Raw genomic sequence first — 22022 nt, forward strand, 5'->3', positions numbered from 1 at the left:
GGGTCAGCCCCTGTCTGGCTTGCCTGGGGTCTGGCTCTCCAATCAGGGATGCTGCTGACGTCTCACCCAGACTGCCCAAGCTCATTCTTTCCCCATCTGGCCCTGGCAGACCCGCAAAACGGAGCATTTTTATGTGGAAATTTTTAGCTCAAGTGTGTGGTGAACAGAAGCCTGGCAGCTGGCACCATTTGCCAGGGCTCAGACCCCGCCTCTTTGGACTCCCTTGGTTACCCCAGAAGTGCGAGGCATGGGCACAACAGGACCCATAGCGATAGAGGCTACAGGATGTACCCGTTGTGCACACCCCCACTCACACCATTCAGGATGGGCACGGCGGGGTGAGGGTGGGTGCCAGGGTGTTGCTCTTAGGCACTTCAGCCTATGGGGAGCTGTGTGCAAATCAGGATTCAGAGAAGGAAATTTCCTCATGGAAAATGCTAGCACTGCTTCATTTGTGCTCAGTGGGGAAGCACTTCCTTGTTCCTGTTTCTGATTCTCTCCAGTCCTCTTCTCTGTCATTGGTAACATGTAAATAGGCAGCCAAGAGAATGCTTAGTTCACCTAATTAACATGTGTCTGTTTTGCAAGTCTCTGCACTGGGATTTCCCACAAGGGCAGGCAGATCTCAATGGGGAAGGTTACCTGAGTCTCAATGCCCAGAGCAACTGAACGCTACCTCTAGGGTCTCCCTGGACACCAAATTGGCCATATCTCTGACCCTGCTTAACTCCTGCTGGCCCTTTTTTTGCTGTGGTGGGCTGTGGCACCAGGCTTGCCAATGTGGTAAGAGGAAGGAACATAGACATAGGCAGTCTCTGCTTCTGCCCCCATAGGTCAGAGCATGGAGCGAGTGTAGAGCTTAGCAGGAATTGCCTCTTTGGGTGGTTGGCTCAAGGTTCCGGGTTGGACTTGGGCACACTGGCTTGTTAGGATGGCTTCCAGCTACATGGATGCTTTCCAGGACTCTTCTGCTTCCGAGACCCTTGCAGAAGGTGAGGGGGAGAAGGGAGGGTGCTGGGGCTTGACAAGCTGGGCTTCCTTTAGAAGTGGGAGAAGGATCTGGCTGTCAGCTCAGAAGATTTCCCAGCCTGCCTTAAGTCTTTGGTGACTCTCTCAGCCTCTGACTCTATGTGTAGATTTAAGTCCGGGTCAGCGGGGCTGCTTGGCAGGCTTGTGAGGCTGGGGGTGTCCCTGCCTCTGTCGTCTCTGCCTGCCTGAGTCTCACTGCTCTTTGGCATTAGGAATTTTGCCCCCTCCCATTTCATATTTTAACCTCGCACATGCATGAGATCTATCTCTGTCTCTCACCTCACCCCCCCCACCACCACTTGAAGTTTCTCAGCGACCACACCCTGTGTAGTAGAGGTTGCTAAGGAGCTAGGAATCAGGGGTAGGTGCTTGGGCCGTATGCCTTCTGCTTTCTAGGCTCAGGCTGTCTCTGTCTGTCTGGCCTGGGACTTCAGCTGGCTTCTCTTAGGGAGCAGCCTCTGGCTATACAGAGGCTGTGGGGGGCGAGCAAACTTCTTGACCATATCAGGGCAATTGAGCCGGTTCGGACCTTGGCTTTCTGCTGTTGGCCTGGCCTGTATGGAAGGAGGGGTGAACTCGCCTAGAAGGGTAAAGAAGTCACCCTTCCTGGCTTCTCAGTGCAGGAGCCTGGGAACGAGCCATCTTGCACTGTGAACACGACCCGAGCACACCCTTCCTTCTGCGTGCCTCCCAAAGGGCCTTTCTCCAGACAAATGGACTTTGGGCTTGTCCCTGGGATCCTCACAGTATCTGAGGAGCTTCAGCTGTTGCCAGCCATTGCCAGCCTTGCCCTACTACCCTTTCCCAAAGAGCTAGGACACTTGCATGTGTGCAGAGACATAAGCTCCCCGCCCTCCCCCCCCCCAACATCATCTTGACTCACTCAGGAGCCTTGGGATCCAGGGACAAATGAGACTCCTTCAGCGAGAGAACTCAGGATGTCCATGCTATGTGCTCAAACCCTACGTGCCTACCTTTTCTTTTTCTTTAAAAATCTCTCAATCTCTCTCTCTCTCTCCCTCTCTCTCTGTGTGTGTGTGTGCGTGTGTGTGTGTGTGTGTGCGTGTGTGATGAGTATGCCAGGGCCTCCTGTTGTGGCAACCCCCAGACACTTGCCCGACTTTTTGTGGGTGGCGTAGGAATTGAACCTGAGCCGGCAAGCCTCCAAGCCACTAAGTCATCTCCCCAGCATCCGTCCTCTTGTCATGTAGCTTTTCACCTTAGTACTTAACCAAGTTACAATTTAATTCCTGTTTGTCTCTTTACAGTTGTTTTAAGTTTTTTAAAAAATTTAATTGCAACCGGGGGTGTGTGGGGGGGGAGATGGAGAGAGAGTGAAGGGGGTGTGTTAAGGTCTCTTGCCCCTGCAAATTAACACCATTTTTGTGCATCTGGCTTGACATAGGTACTGGGGAATTGAACCTAGGTCATCATGTTTTGCAAGCAGGTGTCTTTAACTGCTAAGCCATCTCTCACAGCCCAACAGTTCATTTTTTTTGGAACAGATAATATATTCACATGGCTTAAAATCAGTTACTGAATACATGTCTTCCCTTTGATGCCTCCCTCTACACAGTTCATCTATCTCTTCTTGAAAACCCTCACCACCGTTAACCACACTTACTGACTCCTTTCAGCCTTTTTTTTGGCGCATTTATAGACAGAATACATGATCTCAAATACCCCCTTTTTTTAAAAAAAGATTATTTATTTATTTGAGACAGATGGGGGAGTAGGGAGAGAGAGAGAGGAAGAGGGAGAGGGAATCAGTGCGCCAGGGCCTCTAGCAACTGCAAACGAACTCCAGGGCCATACACCACCATGTGCACCTGGCTTACTTGGGACCTGGAGAATTGAACCTGGGTCCGTAGACTTCAGAGGCAAGCACCTTGATCACTAAGCCATCTCTCCAGCCCTCAAATCCTTTTTTTTTTTTTTTTTAATACACAAAGGTAGGCTACTATTTAAGCACGTTTTGCACTTTGCTCTCTGCAGGGGCCATGCTAACATCTGTATTGTTCCAGCTTCAGTATATGTCTTGCTTTGTAAGCTTATCTTTCTGTTCATGGAGAGCTTCCTCTCTCTTTAGCTAGGCTGCTTGCAGCTTCATCAGATGGTTGGTTGTTCCAGAAATTACCTTGCCAGTCTTAATTGAAGGAATTAGGTGTTTTGCTAGTTTTCAGGGCTTTTTTTTTTTTTTTGTAATTATTTCTTTTGAGGTAGCCTAGGTTGGCCTTGAATTTATGATTCTCCTGCCTCAGTCTCTTGAGTCCTGGGATTATAGGCGTGTCCAACCATGCCAGGCCATTTTTTCCCTATTACTATTATTATTATTGTGTGTGTGTGTTGCATGCATGTGTGGATGTGTCTAGTGTGTGTTTGGGTGTGCATGTGCCATGGTACCCATGTGGAGGTTTGAGGACAGCCTTTGGGTGGTTGTTCTTGCTTTCTACTTTGCTTGAGACAGGGTGTCCCTTGTTGCTGTTCTTGTTTTCACCTCCTTGTGTGCACCAGTCTAGCTGGCCCTCGAGTTTAACCCTAATCCCCTGCTCCGCCTCCTACTGCCATAGGCATGTTGGGATTACAGGCACATATGCTACTTAGAGTCTGGCTTTATGTGAATGCTGGGGAATTGAACTTGGGCTGGCAGGCTTGGAAGCAAGCGCCTTTAACTGCTGAGTCATCTCCCCAGCCTTCATTCTTTTAATCAAGCTTGGGCATGGGCCATTTTGTATTGTGTCAGGTATATATGTGCAATATATCACCTGTTCAAAGGATATTTGGGTTTGACATTTTGAAAAATATTGCCCCTGTGTCCTCCAGGGCCTTACTGAGGTGTGTTACCTCCATCATGATGGCCTTACCAACGGTGGGAGGGCAAGGTTTTGAATTTTTGACAGTTTGATACAGGAAATTTTAGCTTTCATTTGCTGCTGCTGCTGCTGCTTCTTTTTGGTTTTTTGAGGCATGCCCAACAGATTGGTCTTTTTCTTTTTTCTTTTATGCGAGAGAGTGAGAGCAAGACAGCACACACACGAGAGAGAGAGAGAGAGAGAGAGAGAGAGGGAGGGAGGGAGGGAGGGAGGGAGAGAATTGGCACACCAGGTCCTCCAGCCACTATAATCAAACTCCAGACACGTGCACCACCTTGTGCACGTGTGCGACCTTTCACATGTGTCACCTTGTGCATCTGGTTTACATGGGATCTGGGGAGTTGCACATGGCTCCTCGGGCTTCACAGGCAAGCTCCTTAACCACTAAGCCATCTCTCCAGCCCTGCATCATTTTTAAAAATTATTTTTGTTTATTTTTATTTATTTATTTGAGAGCAACAGATAGAGAAAGAAGCAGAGACACAAAGAGAGGGAGAGAAATGGGTGCACCAGGGCCTCCATCCAACTGCAAACGAACTCCAGATGCGTGTGCCACCTTGTGCATCTGGCTTATGTGAGTCCTGGGGAATTGAGCCTCTAGCCAGGGATCCTTCGGCTTCACAGACAAGTGATTAAACACTAAGCCATCTCTCCAGCCCCAGCCCTGCATCTTTTTATGAGAGTGGGCATCTTTTATATGTATTTTCTCTTCTAGCAAGTGATGCTAGCCTATGTTAATTACTCCCTTAGACTTTTTTCAAAATTATTATTCTTTTGATATTGTATTTAATTATTTATTTGAGAGAGTAAGAGAGAGAGAAAGAGGTGGATAGAATGAGAGAGAGAATGGGTGCATCAGGGCCTCTAGCCACTGCAACCAAACTCCAGGCACATATGCCACCTTGTACATCTGGCTTTTACATGGGTTCTGAAGAATTGAACTCAGGAGAATGAGCACACCAGGGCCTCTTGCCAATGCATGTGCCATATTGTTCATCTGGCTTTACGTGGGTACTGAGGAATTGAACCCAAGCCTTTAACCACTGAGCAATCACCCCAGCCCTCTCTTAGATGTTTTTGAGCTCATCAATTTTAGGAGCTTTTATAAATTAGGAAAATGTCAATCCTAGCTGGGCAAAATGACATACAACTTTAATCCCAGCACTTGGAAGACAGAGGTAGGAGAATCGCTGGAGTTCAAGGCCAGCCCGAGACTACATAGTGAATTCCAGGTCAGCTTGGGCTAAAGCGAGACCCTACCTCGAAAAAACAAAAACAAAACCAAACAAAAATTGTAGTTCCTGTCTCTGTCTGAGCTGCTAGCTTTCCACTTGCCATTTGATGTAGCCTGTCACGGTAGGGGTATTGCCCCGCAGAAATTTTCGGTTAAGTGTATCCTTTTTTTTTCCTTATGGGTTCTAGATTTTGAATAATTGAAAGACCTTATTCATTTCTTACTTATAAGATAATTTTTCTCTAGTTTGTTTGTTTCTTTTTATTTATTTATTTTTGTTTTGTTTTTTCGAGGTAGGGCCTCACTGTAGCCCAGGCTGACCTGGAATTCACTATGTAGTCTCAGGATGGCTTCAAACTCATGGCAATCTTCCTACCTCTGCTTCCTGAGTGCTGGGATTAAAGGCATGTGGCACCACACCTGGCTTGCTTTTGTTTTTTTTTTTTTTGTTTTTTTTTTTTTTGAGACAAAATCTTTCAAAGTAACTCAGGTTGGCCTCAAACTTGTGCACCTTCCTTCCTTCCTTCCTTCCTCTCTCCCTCCCTCCCTCCCTCCCTCTCTCTCTTTCTTTCTTTCTTTCTTCCTTTGTTTCTTTCTTTCTTCCTTCCTTTCTTTTGTTGTTTTGAGGTAGGGTCTTGCTTTAGCCCAGGCTGACCTGGAATTCACTATGTAGTCTCAGGCTGGCCTTAAACTCATGACGATCCTCCTATCTCTGCCTCCCAAGTGCTGGGATTAAAGGCGTGCGCCACCACGCCAGGCTTTGTGCTTTCTTTCTCAACCTCCCAGTGCTGGGATTACAGCTGTGAGCCACCATGCCTGGCTTTTTTAGTATTAAAATATTTAAAATATATGTATATGTGTGTGTGTATGAAATATTTTATTTGGGCTGGAGAGATGGCTTAGTGGTTAAGCGCTTGCCTGTGAAGCCTAAGGACCCCGGTTCGAGGCTCGGTTCCCCAGGTCCCACGTTAGCCAGATGCACAAGGGGGCGCATGCGTCTGGAGTACGTTTGCAGAGGCTGTAAGCCCTGGCGCGCCCATTCTTTCTTTCCTTCTATCTGTCTTTCTCTCTGTGTCTGTCGCTCTCAAATAAATAAATAATTAAATATTTTGTTTATATATTTGAGAGAGGGAAGGAGGGAGAGGGGAGAGAATGGGCATGCCAAAGCTTCCAGCACTGCAAACAAACTCCAGATGCATGTGCTACCTTGTGTATCTGGCTTACATGGGTACTGGGGAATCAAATCAAGGTCCTTTGGCTTTGCAGACAAGCAACTTAACCACTAAGCCATCTCTGTAGCCCCTGTATTTTAAAATTCAGAATATTTCCTTGTGAAAATTATCCTAGCCTTTAAAAAAAACTTTTATTTGTTTGCAGGGAGACAGAGTGAGAAATAGAAGAGAGGCAGACAGTGAGAGAATGGGCATGCCAGGGCCTCTAGCCACTGTAAACAAACTCCAGATGCATGTGCCCCTTGGGCATCTGGCTTATGTGGGTCCTGGAGAATGGAACCTGAGTCCTTTGGCTTCACAGGCAAACGCCTTAACTGCTAAGCCATTTCTCCAGCCCTTATCCTAGCTTTTGATGTGAGGTATCAATCCATATTTTTCCCTCCCTCCCTCTCTCCTTCCCTCCCTCCCTTCTTTCTTTTGTGTGTGTGTGTTTGTGTGTGTGGAGTATGTGTGGTATGTGATGCAATGTAATGTGTGTGTTGATTGTATGCACATATATGTGCAGGCTCTGTGTTATGTGTGCAGAGGCCAGAAAACATTATGTTCTCCTCTTTTTACTTATCTGCTTGATTCCTTGAGACAGAATCTCCTCACTCAGCTCAGAGCTGTAGTTTTCCCACTTTCCTATTGGTTCAGGACTAGGGTTATGGAGGTGCATGGCCATGTCCAGAAGCTTACAGGGGGACTGGGGAATTGAACTTTGGCAGTTTCAGGCCCTCATGCTTGCACAGCAACTGCTCAAATTCGAAGCCATCACCCCAGCCTCAAATCAGTAGCTGAGGTCCTCTTTCCTCCCTGGATTAAGAAGCATCACTTCTGTCCTCTTGGTCCTCAAATGAACATTTATCTGTTTATGTGCCAGTTTCTTTTACTGCGGAGACTTCTGCAGTTGGTGTAGTACTTGACAGAGTTTGTCCCTCTGGCTCTGCTTTTTCTCTTGGCTACTCTTGTCTATTTTTTTTAATCTGAACTGTAGGCTCAGTAGATAAGATTGAAAAAAGAACTTGCATTTCTATTGGAATTCTTTTTTTTTAATTTATTGACAACTTCTATAATTACAGATAATAAACCATGATAATTCTCTCCCACTCATTTTTCCCTTCACAACTCCACTCTCCATCATATCTCCTCCCATCTCAATCAGTCTCTTTTATTTTGATGTCATCATCTTTTCCTCCTATTATGATGGTCTTGTGTAGGTAGTGTCAGGCACTGTGAGGTCATGGATATCCAGGCCATTTTGTATATGGAGGAGCACATTGTAAGGAATCCTACCCTTCCTTTGGCTCTTAAATTTTTTCTGCCACCTCTTCTGCAATAGACCCTGAGCCTTGGAAGGTGTGCTAGAAATATTTCAGTGCTGAACACTCCTTTGTTACTTCTTCTCAGCACCATGGTGCCTTCTGAGTCATCCTGAGTACACTGCCATCTGAAAAGAGAAGCTTCTCTAACCAAAAATAAGAGTTGCAGTAATATGTGGGTGTGGACATTAAGAGAAATGCTTACCGGGCAGTTTGGTGAGCATAGTATATACATTTAGCCAGACACTAATAGGCATTACACCCCTAAGGCTCATGACCTCCTCCATCATAGATTTTCAGTATCAGGCACGTATTCCCTCCCGTGGAGTGAGCTTACAGTCCCTATTGGAATTCTTTAAATTATACATTTCCTTGAAGTTTGATAGGAACTTCCTTCTCTTTGTTGGAGGCCTTTGACCCTTCAGAGTGCATGTGGGTGTCTTCCCTAAGGCTCTGTACATTGCTTGTGAGGTTACTGTCGTGTGTGTCCAGCATCATAAATGCAGCCTTTCTTCCAGAACGCTTTCTCATTACTTATTTTTGCTTGACATTTGGGTGACCATGTGACCTCGCTAGAGGTTTTTACTTACATTGTATCCCCGTGCCTTGCTGCAAATTAGCAAGTGCCGGTAGGCAGCATGTGAGGCATGAACCCACAGAAGGGGTGGCGTTTAGACAGAGGAGGCACTTCCTCTGCTGGGCTCTGTGGTCCCCTACAGCTGTGTATCTGCTGAACCCTTGCCAGTGCTTTGGCAACTCTATCCTCCTCGGCCAGGTACAATGAAGCAAGCAGACTTGGCAGTCCACACCCATCTGCCTCAGACTGCTGTCTGAAGTTGGGCAAATGCCTTCTTCCCTGGCATTCAGTCCCTGGTCTGTTAACATGAAGATAGGAGCAATGCAAACGTTGTAAGGGCATGGTGGTGCACACCTTTAATCTCAGCACTCGGGAGGCAGAAGTAGGGGGATTGCTGTGAGTTCGAGGACAGCCTGAGACTAAATAGTGAATTCCAGGTCAGCCTGGGCTAGAGCAAAACTCTACCTTGAAAACCAAAATAAGAAAAGATTAATTATGATAATATATGTAAAATATCCAGCACAGGGCATCTCTCAAAAGCTATGTTCCCTGAGCCTAGGCTGTCCTTGCTGTTTTTGTGCTCAAAAGCCACAAGGTTCCGGGCTCTGTGGGAGAACCTCAGTTTACTGTTCTGGGAGTGAGGCTCAAAGCCATCTGGCCAAGACTTCTTGAGTGGGCCAAAGGGCTGCCTGACTCAGTCCTGAATCCGAACAGGGCAGATTTGCATTTCAACCAGTCATTTACATGTCTGAGTTTCACCCTTTCTTTCCTGTTCTCCTTCCCTCCTCTCCCTCTCTCCTTTCTTTCTCTCCCTCTCTTTCTTTCTCTGTCTGTCATTCTTTCTTGACAAAGTTCCACTCCAGCCCAGGCTCACTTGGAACTTACTAGGTAGCTCAGGGTGGCCTCAAACTCATGGTGATTCTCCTTCCTCAGTCTCCCAAGTCCTGGGATTATGGGTATAAAAAAGCTGCAGATTCTAGTTCTGTTGTAACCTCTTTTCAGGGTAGTCAGGGTAAGAGGGTGACAGAGAAAGTTATATGTGTGTGTGTGTGTGTGTGTGTGTGTGTGTGTGTGTAATTTTTATTTACTTATTTGACAGAGAAAGAGGGAGAGAGAGAAAATGGGTGCACCAGGGCTTCCAGCCACTGCAAACAAACTCCAGGCGCATGCACCCTCTTGTGCATTTGGCCTACATGGGTCCTGGGGAATTGAACCTGGGTCCTTTGGCTTTGCAGGCAAATGCCTTCACCACTAAGCCATCCCTCCAGCCCAAGAAGTTAATATTTTTAGTAAGATCATGATGTTGAGTAAATCTAGCTTTAATATATATGTCCCCAAGATGGATATCAAGCCCACTGATGGGTCCAGCATCCAGATATGTTGGGTTCTGTGGTAGATGCAGAACCTGTGGGGCCCAGGGCCCCTTGCCATGTTTGGTTGATGCCTCATTGTCAGCTCTGGAGTGTGTTGCTGCCAGCAGGATGTGCTCCCTCAAAGGCCGTCTAGAATCCACTGGGGACTGCCTGCAAGGAGCTGTGTGTCCTTGGTTGAGTCACGTTCCCACTCTAGGCCTTCTGTTCCTCATCTGTAAAGTCAGTGTTGACGAGAATGCTCTGTGCACACTGCCTCTCCGTGCCCCAGCGTTCTGTGACTCTAACGGAGACCAATCCAGGCCTCAGTGGCACAGCACCCCATGGTGAGCTCCCGAGGACAGCGATGTCTGGCACGGTTGCGGTTGTTAGAATAGGCTTCTGAACTGTGGCCAGGACATAATGAATCCCATTTCGGCAGAACAATGATGATGACGGGGGACCAGTCGGGTAATGGGGTTGTTGACGTGGCTTGCCCATTTGGGCCAATATACGCTGCAGCTAATATAAATGTGAGACTCTGGCCTTGTACTTGAACTTCCGAGCAAAGCCAGGTGTGTGAGTCACCCAGCCGGTTTCACCCCCAGCTGATGGGGCTGCAGTTCAAGTCTGCATATGCGTGGGTTCGGTGTGTGGAGCTTTCTTCTAGAAAGCTGGTTCTAAACTGTCACACATGGGAAGGCGTATTCGGGAATCCCAGGATGAGGACCTCGCTTTCCAGTTGAAGACTGACGTCTGGAGGGGATCATGACTTACAGTTGGTACATAGAGGTCGTGGAGGCTTTGGGGCTCTTCCTGACTTCTCTTGTGGCTCCTACCCTGTCTTGTGTTGTACCAGCAATTTCTCTACGCAGGACTCTACCAGCCGGTGTGGCTCTGCCCCCTGGAAGGTGTGTTTTGCAGTTCCCCCGCACCAGATATCAAAGACGATGTCTCCTGCCCTAAGGCGTTTAGCTTTCATCCCAGGCGGCCAGAGGGGAAGGCAGTGGGAAGTGTGGGTGCAGGAAGAGAGAATACAACGGGCCTGCACTCATGGAATGTACCATCTGCCCGGGTGCCCAGTGGGCTCTTAGCGGTGGAGTGACCTGATACGAGGTACATCCATGGACATGGGGAGGAAGTGAAAAACGGGGACGACGCTGCTGCCGGAGGGGGGGCCCGGGGTGTGCGGAGGAGATGAAGCGACTTCTGCTTCTTAGGTAGACTCAGCACTTGGTCATTGAGCCATAGTGGAGATGGGTAACAGAAGGGGAGGTCAGTGATGGTGCCCAGGGCTCTGACTCGACAGCTGGTGATTGCCCAGCTGTTCCTGTGCTAGGGCTCTGCTGTAGTTTGTCTTAAGGCCCAGCAGTCTCTCTGGGGTGTTGGTACCTACGGCCTCTGTGGAGGAGTCTGTCCTGTGTCTTTTTTTGTGCTGCCACCTTAGGGGAGTCAGAGGAACCAGGGGCTGGACCTACATCTGGGGAGCTGTTGCATGTGAGGACTCATAGAAAAACAGCACACATGTTCAATTTTAATTTAACTTATCTATTTATGAGAGAGATAGAGAATGGGCATGCCAGGGCCTCCATTGCTGCAAACAAACTCCAGATGCATGTGCCACCTTGTGCATTTGGCTTACATGGATCGTGGGGAATCAAACCTGGGTTCTTTGGCTTTGTGGGCAAGCACCTTAACCGCTAAGCCATCCCTCCAGGCCCAATTTCAATTTTTGACCTGAAAAATGCCGTACAGATCAACTTGTTTCTGTTGAGCAAAGCAAAACCTATGGAGAAAAGCCCTGCAGACATTCCCACCAAGGGTCTGCAGTTATGGCCACTCTGTAGTCACTAGACCAAGAAGCCTGAGGCGCAGAAGGAACAAAGTGTTGGACTGTTTCTTTGGGGGGAGTTTTATTTCTGCTTATTTATTTATTTATTTTTAATACTATTGTTTTGAAGGTGGTGGGGGATTTCAACCACAACCCTAGCCCTGGGGAAGTTTGTAGTTTAAAAAGACAAGAGAGAGACAACCAAGACAAAGTAGCCCGAGGGTTCAGAGCCAGCCCTAGGGCCCAAGAGGCTTCCCGAAGGGTCTGGGCTTTCACAGAAGGGGGGGAAGAAAGGACTAGAAAGCGAGTGGAAAATGGGGACACAATAGTACAAAGGCAAGAAACTGGGCACTGCTGGAGACAACTGGGTGGCCTCCCAGGTCACCCTTTGCTGTGTGTTCTGGGGACTTAAGGTCTTCTGTGCGCTCCTGTGGCTTGGTGTACCATGCCAGGTGATAGGGCCTGAAAAGTGCATCCCATGGTCCAGCTGTGCTCTCTGGTGGAATGTTCCAGGCCCCTGAGAAAGGATGTGCACTGAGGCTTCTCAGAGGAGGGCTTATGTCAGTCTCACTCTGAGTTTCTCTGTTGGGGGGGGGGGTTCCCCTGGATTCTGTACTTGTCACTTAGGCTGACCAGTGAGGTGGCCAGTACCTAACACAAAAAGGCTTGTTCCTGCTGGGTAGAGCCACCTCAGCCAAATTTTGGAGCCAAGGAGGAGACAGACCGAAGCCCTCAGCTAGCCTCTGGCTCACCTTGTCCTCCGCTGGGCTAGCTCTTATCTCTGGGGCAGAATGAGAGCAGAACCTTCTAGACTCAGACTTCAGTCAGGCTTTCTAAGGAAGTGTCTAACTTTTTCCTTTCTCTGGCACTGTGGTCACCAAAGGGTTAAACCTTTCACTCCACAGAGGCAATAGCTGACCCCTGGGAGCCTAGAAGGGGCACCTAGGGGCTGAGAAAGGAGCTCTGAAGAAAATGGGAGCCCAGGGCAGTGCATAGGGGACAGAAACCAAAGGGTTAACAGATGTAGCAGAGCTGATAAAATGCCCCAAATTCCAGGTCCTGCCTCCACAATGGAGGGCATCTGGCAAATGTCAACGATAAAAAATACATTTTAATGGCACATGATGTAGCCGCTACCGTGGGGCACAGTCCCATGAAGCAGGTTTGGGGCAGCAACTACTGTGTGTTTCTGCCGGAGCCTTTTGGTGGCCAAGCATCCCAGGCCATTCCCTGAGCTTCGGTCAGCGAGGGTGACCTGCCTCTCCCGTGTGTGGCCCTTCAGGGCTCGGGGGATTCCAGTCTTCCCTGGCATGGCTTTAAGAACATTGTCTTGATGTGGAATATCCTTCAGGCTAGAAATGGCCTCCGTAGCTCTGAAAGCAGCTGGTCTCCCAACATACCCAGCATGAAGGCTGAGACACATTTGCTAAATGAATGGCGTGGCAAAAACTGAGAGGGACATTTTCCTCAGAGAATCCCTCAGTTACTGACAGACTTGAGCGGAGGAGGTGTCTGAGCACTCATGGCTTCTGAGAAAGGCAGGCCATGCCTGAAGGGATGTTGGGAGTCAGTCTGGAGTGGGGGTTGAGGGGTGACCTGTGTGCTGTGTTCCCATACATGAGTCTCTGAGAAGGCAAGTGACGTGTATAAGATCACACAGTGAGCCAGCAGCACCAAGGACTTCAGCTCAGGACCTCTCCCCTCTGAACTAACTGGGGCTTTGCAGTTATGACAGATTTTGCTTGGATTCTTTTTTTTGTCTTATGAATTATAAATTTTTTTACATGAACAAATTGTGTGTTGGTCCCATTCCCCTCTTTCCTACCCCCGTTCCACTGAGGGCCCTCCTCAGTGAAGTTCGGTATTCACCATGGGGTTATGAATACATCAATCCGTCTCTGGGGGGTGGGGGCAGCAATGCCTCAGGATACTGCTTCCCACCCTGTGGCTCTTAACAGTCTTATTTCCCTCTCTTCCACAATATTCCTTGAGCCTTGGTGGGTATGTCATAGGTCTACTTTGGTGTTGAGCTCTCTGTAGCCTCTGGTTTCTGCTTTGATGAGTGTTGTGTGTCCTCAGTGTCTGTTGCCGTCTCCCTGGAGCAGGTTGTCAGGATAGCGGTGAGAGCAGTGCTCATGTTTCGCTTCCTCTGTGATGTCTCCTGGGTCCCGGCAGATGTGTTAGAGGTGGCTTATCTCAAGCTAGTCAGTTGGCTATCTTTTTTTTTTTTTTTTTTGTATTGATGCATCTTGGTTCTCTTTGGATTTTGCTGCCATTGACTGGTGCCTTGGAGTGGGATCTGCCCAGGAGCCCTTCGGTGGGCTGTAGCTGAGCCTGGAACTTTGGGGTGAGATCCATTCTGGGGGCTGTCCTGGAGGCTAGCGCCAGGTCACCTTTGCCCTCTGTATCTACCCTTCTTTGTTTGTTTTTTTTTTTGTCTGTTTGTTTTGTTTTTTGATTCTGGATCTTACAAGGCTGGTGTGCACTGGAGGATACTTTCACAGTAGGTCTGCTGTTGCTGGTTAAGGTCGGGCCAGTCTGGTTCTTGGGTACTTGATGGCCACAGTGAGACAATCTGTCACACCATGGAGGCTGAGGCCAGGCACCTGTGCTGGAGCAGAGAGGCCAGGTGGTCCTCAGTGTTCTTTACTTGGAAGCTTTGGGCCCTCTCTGTGGTCCTGAGCTTTCAGGAGGACAGCCAGCCGAACAGGGCCAGGGCTCCGGGGGTGGAACCCGGGACTCAGAATGAGGCCTTCTTTCCCAGATCATCCTCAACTCCATGCACAAGTACCAGCCACGGCTGCACATCGTTAAGGCCGATGAGAACAATGCTTTTGGCTCCAAAAATACAGCCTTCTGCACCCATGTGTTCCCAGAGACCTCCTTCATCTCTGTGACCTCCTACCAGAACCACAAGGTAAATGACAACCCCTCCCTCCCCCGCCTCACACAGCCTCACTGTGACAGCACCCATCACACCCATGTCCCTTGGTGAGGCTGACACAGACTCTGTGTCCCTTAGAGCTAGGGCGAGTGGAGGCATGAACAGACAAGGAGACTAGACACGTGGATGGTTGCTGTGCCAGGAAGTGAAGGTAGTTAGCCCATGGAAGACCAGATCCACGGCCCCTAACTAGAAGCTGGGAGCATGGAAGACCAGATCCACGGCCCCTAACTAGAAACTGGGAGCATGGAAGACCAGATCCACGGCCCCTAACTAGAAGCTGGGAGCGTGGAAGACCAGATCCACGGCCCCTAACTAGAAGCTGGGAGCATGGAGCCTGCTTTAGAGCGGGAGGGTTAGGTCCTCCACGTGTGGTTCTGGACCAGCAAGAAGAGGAGTAGGTTAGGAGGCGACGCCTGACTCACCTCCCCATACTGCTCACCCCTCCCCATCTTTGCCCACACCCATCTCATGGCGTGTCCCACATTGCATACTTTTGGGACTGGTCACGTGGGAAAAGCTGCGCATGGAGGTCGATGATAGGCAAAAGAGTGGCCAAGTCAGATGTGCACTCAGAGCAGTCACTCAGAACCCAAGGGGACAGTCACGCCAGACAGGGGCGAAAGACGCAGGAAACTGTCACTAGAAGCAGAAGAAACAGACAAGGGCCAGTAAGTAGCCAGGAAGCCAGGAGAACCAGAGGCGATCGTAACTGGCAAGGGGGACCCAGCTTGGCTCTCAGCCGGCTGAAGGTTTGGGGGCAGCTTCTCTAGTCCCTGCCTGAATTCTCAGTGTGCCTTGGTTGGGGCAGGAGGGTAGACCAGCCTGCCATCTCTCCTTCAAGCAACTCTACTGCGTTTCCTCTCCTGACAGATCACACAGCTGAAAATTGAGAACAACCCTTTTGCCAAGGGATTCCGGGGCAGTGACGACAGTGACCTGCGTGTGGCCCGGCTACAGAGGTGGGGTTGCCCCTGCCAAGGGTGGGACGGGCAGACCGGGGAACCCTCGAAGCATCTTCACTCTCTTCCTGCCTCTCCACTTGCCCTCCCTACCCCTCCAGCAAGGAGTATCCCGTGATCTCCAAGAGCATCATGAGGCAGAGGCTGGTCTCCAGCCAGCTGTCTGCCAAGCCGGACGTCAGCCCGCTGCACGGGGCGCACCAGGCATTGCAGCACTACCAGTATGAGAATGGGGCTCACATGCAGTTTGCAGCAGAGCCACAGGACTTGCCCCTCAACACCTTCCCAACACAGAGGGACTCCAGCCTCTTCTACCACTGCCTGAAGAGACGAGGTAATCCTATGGGGCTGGGACATGAGAGCCAGCCTGTGGGCTGGGGCCTGGCCCAGAGCCACCTTTGCTCATGTTGGTTCTCACTTTGATGTGGCCTTTGGAATCCTCACAGATCTTGGCCTTGGTGTCCCCAGACGTTGGCCAGTCCCAGGTGTCACTCTGCAGTCACTGCTTTGGGAGCCTCTATGGGGTGAGCTCCCTGTCACAAAGCCCACTGGTCACTCTGCTAGAAGGTGGGAGGGAATCGGATCAGGACTGCCATGTGTCAAGGTAGCCTCAACCCCAGAGCAGGGAGGACACAGCTTTGCGTCCGGAGCTCTCTGCCCCACCTGCAGGACTGTACGGGCTGCTTGTGAACTGAGAACCGGAATGTCCGGGCTCTATTGCCAGGCCTCCATTTTTCCCACAAGTGGAATTAGGGTGGCTGGCATTGCCCTTCCAGGAGACCTCACCAGGCCCCTGATATTCTCTTGGGATTGAGTCTGGGGACTTTTGTTTGCAATCCAGAATAAATATCCTTTCAGCCCTTCCTGGAGACTAGCATGGCAGAGCCCCAAGTATCCCCAGGACAAGTCCTATTTGAACCCGGGGATCTAGAGTAGGAATCATCACACTGTGGCTCTTGGATCAAATTTGGCCTGCTGGCTTTGTGCTTTTAAATAGCTGTGGGGGGGGGGAAGTGGGGGCAAGGTATTTCATGATATGTGAACATAATATGAAATTCAGATTTTAGCATCCATAAATAAAACTTTGTTGGCATGCAGCCATGCCCGTGTATTTACGTTTAGCCTGTGGCTGCTGTTGTGAAACAATGGAGCTGAGTAATTGTGACACATACTACATGACCTACAAAGCCTAAAATATTTACTACCTGGCCCTTTTCTCCTTTCTGACCCTGGCTGACTAGGTCACCTGCCAAGTCCAAGAGCTTAGTGCAGGGAGCAGAGGGATGGGGGGGGTGTGTGGGAGAGATCTGGGTGAGGAAGAGGAGCAAGGGAGGGTGTAGTTTGTAGTGGGGCCAGAGGACTGAGGTGAGCACAGGCTCTGCGCTCAGCCCCTCCTCCTCAGGCTGCCTGGCCCTGTGTACACACAAAACTCCCAGAATGAATCCCTAGAGAAAGTACAGGAGGGACGCCAAGATAAGCCACAGAGAAGTGTTGTTAAATTTGTTGAGAGGGTTGTTACCCCAGTCCTCAAGCCTTGGGTCATCCTTGGGTCCCAGGGGAGGACGTGCCACTCAAGAGGGTTAAGCCCTCATAGTTATGGGTTCCAGTGAAGATACACAGACATGATTTGTGACAGCTGGTGTCATCTTTCCACAGAGTATCTGCTCAGCCTGAAAAAACAATCTATCTGCAGCTTACTTTGTAGAGACTGTTACATTGGGATCAGTGTAACGATGGCCCATACATCTTCTTTGAACACAGTAGGGCCAAATCCCAATTCTAAAAACAGCAAAACTTGCCTGTGAGCTGCTCTGGCTAGCTGAAGGTTCAGGCAGAAACATCTCAGCATTAATTTGCTGGCTAGTTCCAACACATGTGGTCGCTGGGCCTGCTTCAGCCTGGCAGTAGCCTCCACTTTCCTTGGCCAGGGCTGGCCTTGCCCAAGGATGCCAGTATACACCAGGACCTCTCAACATCCCAAGAGTCAGGCTGGCAGAGGATCAGAGCTGTGTGCTGCCTGGCGCGGCACATCACTCAGTGTCCAGTGATGCGGAGTCCCCCATAGCCTTTGAGTGGAGCCCATAATCTGGCCACTTCTTGGCCGCTGCCACCCTATAAAAGCTGTAGCTGATTAAAATGGTTCTGGGAGTGCCAGGCAACATGGGGCCAGGGCGGGTGCTGAGTGACAAGGGTAGACTGTCCTGGCATGCAGAGGGGGCGCTCTGGCCCCAGGCCCTCCCTAAACATTTCTTTGTCTTCCAGCAGACAGTGCCCGCCACCTGGACTTACCCTGCAAGAGATCCTATCTGGAAACTCCCTCTTCAGTGGGGGACGATCACTATTTCCGTTCTCCCCCTCCCTATGACCAGCAGATGCTGAGCCCCTCCTATTGCAGTGAAGTGACCCCCAGGGAAGCCTGTATGTACTCAGGTTCTGGGCCTGAGATTGCCGGGGTGTCCGCGGTGGATGACTTGCCCCCACCCCCACTGAGCTGTAATATGTGGACATCGGTGTCACCTTACACTAGCTACAGCGTCCAGACCATGGAGACTGTGCCCTACCAGCCCTTCCCCACCCACTTCACCGCCACCACTATGATGCCTCGGCTGCCCACCATCTCGGCTCAAAGCTCTCAGCCGCCAGGAAACGCCCACTTCAGTGTGTACAATCAGCTCTCACAGTCTCAGGTTCGGGAGAGGGGTCCCGCTGCCTCTTTCCCCAGAGAGCGTGGTCTCCCCTCAGTGTGTGAGAGGAAGCCCCCTTCGCCCCACCTGAACGCTGCCAATGAGTTCCTCTACTCGCAAAGCTTCTCCTTGACCCGAGAGTCTTCCTTACAGTATCATTCAGGAATGGGGACGGTGGAGAACTGGACTGATGGATGACGTGACTGCCACGTCTCCTTGACAGCCCCAGGAGCATGTCAATCCAGTATTAACCTCTGCAGCTGGCCGGCACTGCCAAGAAACACAGGGAGGTATTTCAAAGGTGTGCGTGTGTGTGTGTGTGTGTGTGTGTGTGTGTGTATGCGTGCACATACATGTGTGCGTGTGTGTGTGTGTGTGTGTGTGTTTGTGTATGTGTGTCTGGAGAACATTTGTCTTCTGACATACAGCTGAGGCCATAACAAGGGAAATTTAGAAAACAATTATCTAAGAAGTGATTTTGGTTGCAGCACCTGGGTCCATCATTAACTGGCACTGGTGGGATAGAAGTGGAAGGCTCGTACGAGTTACATATAATCTCACTTACTCAGGGGCCAGGTGAGATCTCTGTCACAGGGACAGATTGCCTTTGCTGGGGCCGTCCCTGTGCTCACACCTTAGAGTTCCTGGCCTTTTGCTTGCAAAGGGAGCTGCTCTTGCTGTGTGGAGCAGTAGGTCTCATCTTCTGGCTTCTGGAGATTCTGTGAGATGACCTGAGCTTTGAGAGCAGAGTGGCAGCTCAGTTCTTGAGTTCCAAGGTCTGAGGCATGACTTTCAAAAAAAAAAAAGAACAAAGAAAGAGTCATGTTCTAAATGCCACCTCATGGGTATTTATTAAGCATTTGGTTTTCCTTCAAGATGAAGGGAAAATGCACGCAATAGCATCTCTATCATCATTCAGGTTTTGTCATAAAGTGCAGAGCCCTTCTCCCTTGGTTCCCAACATGCAGTCTGTCTTTGGTATGCTAGACTCAGCCTGTCAGGCACCATCTGCATCCCATGACCAGCATTTAAACACACCTCACCTGGCAGCGCTTCCCCGGAGACCTCATCAGAGCTGATGTCATCCATCTCCCGGGTCCATTCTGCTCCCAGAAAAGCCACACCTCTGGAGCAAGAAAGCCGGCAGAAATAAAACAGAATTGAGAGAAAAAAAAATTTCATCCTGAAAATTTAGTGTTCAACCTCTGAGGAGCAGATAATTCTGGAACAGGGAAACCTGGTACTCCTCGGTTTGTTCTTTTGTATTGAATGTCACCAGACCATCGGGGCGGCTGGTGTGAACTCGGAGTCACATTTGGGAAATCACTAAACTCTTTGCATGCCGAATAGCTATTTATATATTATATAAATAAATATATAAATAAATATATCTATATCTCACAAATGCGGGCCACATGTCAAATCAGCTTTGCTTTTTAAAAAATGAATAAACTTAATAAAAATGAATGCTGGAGGGAATATTTGGAAAGACATCTATTTAAATTTTTATTACATGTCTGATGTTAAAAACTAAGAATGGTTTAGATTAAACATATATATTATATATTATATAAACACACACTACAGATAAAGCTTTATTAGAAAACACTTTAGCAAACAGGCGATATGGAACTTCAAGTGTTTTGTTATATAGCATGGACATTTTATTTTACATATCGGAACATAAAGCCATCTTACAACTGTGAAGTGTGTGGTGGTTCTTTATTACTGGCTTGTCATTTCTTGGCTCTGCAGTGGTCTCTCCCTCTTTTTGTGCATATTTTTTTTTCTCAAGTGCCAAATGGGGCCCTCAGTGCCTCTGGGCATTTGTGCCATGGAGCCTCTGAGCTCAACATGAAGTAAGTTTAGAAATCCCTTTGGTCTCATGACCCTGGAATGTGTCCCAGAAAGACCCCAGAAGGGCAGGACAGCCAGCAAAAAAGACTCTCTTCCCCCTGAGCAGTCAACCTAACCATATAATTTGGAGGAAGTGGTCTTAAGTAGAGACTCCTTGGTGGCATTTGTGCACGTGCTTCAGGAAAGGAACTGAAGAGTGAGCTGGAGCTAGGGCCTGGGGCTTTCTGAGCAGCCGGCTGAGTAGTTCATCAGCCACCCTCACCCTAGGGAGGATGCACTGAGCCCTGGCAAAGCCCCTCCCTCTCTTCCTCCTCTGCCAGGTCCCTGAAGCTTGATTTCAGGATGGAGAGAGAAAAGGGGGAGATGAAATCCGGTGTGGGCTCATCCCATTAGAAGGAAGGTGCTGTAAGCTCTCTCTCTCTTTGCAGCACCCCTCTCCCGTGCCTTCAGGGCTTGAGCCCCAGAGCTGCTCCCCACCTTGTCCACAGTCTCCACTGAAGGCTGGTCTGGAAACCCAGGGGAAGACATGCAGGAGGAGGGGTACCTTTGAAGCCCTCTCCCACCAGGACTAAGAGGAGACTTTTCGCTGGCTGAAGAGCCACTCGTGGCACCTGTTGCCCAGGCCCTTCTCATGGCTCTTGGGTGCCTTCTGGCTGGGCATCTTTCTGAACAGCAGGAGGCTGACCTCCTTCCTCTTTACCTGTTGGCGCCTGCCCTGGGCTTGTAGGCCACAGGGAAAAAAAAAAAAAAATCTTAACTAAGTTTGGTTCTGGGGCAGGGGCAGTGGCTGGCTCTTCCTCTCACTGCCGCTCTGCTCTTCCCTTGGTGTACACAGTATCCCGTCTGCAATCTCTCCATGCCTTCTAGAACCCAGGTAGAGGACTAGGTGTGTGCTGGCTGAGTCTGAGGTAAAGCAAGTTGCTCCTTGAAAGGGTATTTTGCCTGGAGGCAGCTCACAGCTTCCCACTGACTTTGTGGAAAGCTTGAGGTTCCCCGGGCTGCCCCACCTGGGCATGGCAAGAGCCTGGCCTGCAGTGGGATTTCTGGAACTTTCCTGCCCCTCTGAATCAACAACTCAATAAAAAGGGGGCACATGGGATCTCGTGGAACAAAGGGCACCATTCAGTAACGCCAGCAGGTCATACATCATCAGCCCAGAAGCCTGCCACATGACAAGTGTCTGCTTCGGCTGTGCCCTGCCTGAGAAGGGAAAATAGCCGATTACCGCTCAGCTATGTGGCCCTGAGCATGCAGCCTCCGGCATTCCACGCCCATCCCAGGGCCAGACCTCTCTGCACAGCTCAGCCACCTAAGGACCCTCACCAACAGAAGGGAAAAGGAAAAGAGAATCTTGGTCAGACTGACAAATTGTTAAAGAAAAAAAAAAAAAAAAACCAAAAACCAAAAAACCCAACTTCCAGCCCCAGCAGGGCCTGGGGGTCAAGAGGCCTCTGCTGGCCCCTCTAATGGAGCCTGCTGGAGGAGTAGCAGCCCAGCCTTGCAGTGTCTTATCTTACAACATAAAATTAAAACCCACTTAAAAGGCCGGAGGGCATGTTAACATTCCCCCTGCTGTCTAATTGAAGTAGTTCCCAGAGCAAAGGATTTCACTTGAAAGATGTCTCCCCTTCAAGCCCAGCTCTCTTGCCTGCTTGCTGGGGAGAGCGAAGGGAGGGCGGGGCTGTCATTTCAAAGACCTGCACAAGCTCAGACCCCCACCTAGGCGGCAGGCAGGTGGCGACAGCAAAAGTTAGAACAGCCTGGGTTGTATTTTCATATTTTGAAGAAATTTACAAATTCATTAGCAGTTATGTCAGCAGAGGCCAGACTCCTGACAAGAAGCCCTGGTAATGATTCAAATATGGCGAGCCCTGTAGGGAAGCCTGGCGACCCTCCCCCTCCCCTCGCCCACCCCCAAGGCCCAGAGGTTTTCTTTTCCAACTCCCTCCGCAGCCCCCGCCCCCCCCACAACCACTCCTATGCAAATATATTACAGGTCTCCAAGGCATACGGAATCAATCAGGGACATCCTGTAAAGGTGATGAACTTGCACTGGCCATCCTGCGTAATGGGAACCAGTCAGTCCAAAGCTGGCTGGGACTGAAAGCCAAGGTGACAGCTATTAAGCAATTGCGTGCAGAACAAAATG

At 49.6% G+C, this 22022-nt stretch overlaps 1 protein-coding gene across 6 annotated transcripts in view; it reads left to right on the forward strand.

Annotated features, from left to right (window-relative positions):
• The window catches only part of Tbx4 (T-box transcription factor 4), a 34979-nt gene extending 15256 nt beyond the window's left edge, over positions 1–19723 (forward strand). For 3 of the 6 annotated variants that reach the window (XM_045159628.1, XM_045159630.1, XM_045159633.1), the window contains 5 exons: positions 14191–14343; positions 15244–15332; positions 15434–15666; positions 15779–15856; positions 17595–19723. In XM_045159628.1, coding sequence (XP_045015563.1) covers positions 14191–14343; positions 15244–15332; positions 15434–15666; positions 15779–15856; positions 17595–18214 — 1173 coding nt within the window. In that variant the 3' untranslated portion in view covers positions 18215–19723. The remainder of the gene's footprint in view (positions 1–14190; positions 14344–15243; positions 15333–15433; positions 15667–15778; positions 15857–17594) is intronic. The other 3 variants (XM_045159631.1, XM_045159632.1, XM_004664527.2) reach the window with 3 other exon arrangements.
• The last annotated feature ends 2299 nt before the right edge of the window (positions 19724–22022 follow it).

Source organism: Jaculus jaculus, chromosome 9 (assembly GCF_020740685.1).
Source record: "Jaculus jaculus isolate mJacJac1 chromosome 9, mJacJac1.mat.Y.cur, whole genome shotgun sequence".
Taxonomy (NCBI): Eukaryota; Metazoa; Chordata; class Mammalia; order Rodentia; family Dipodidae; genus Jaculus; species Jaculus jaculus.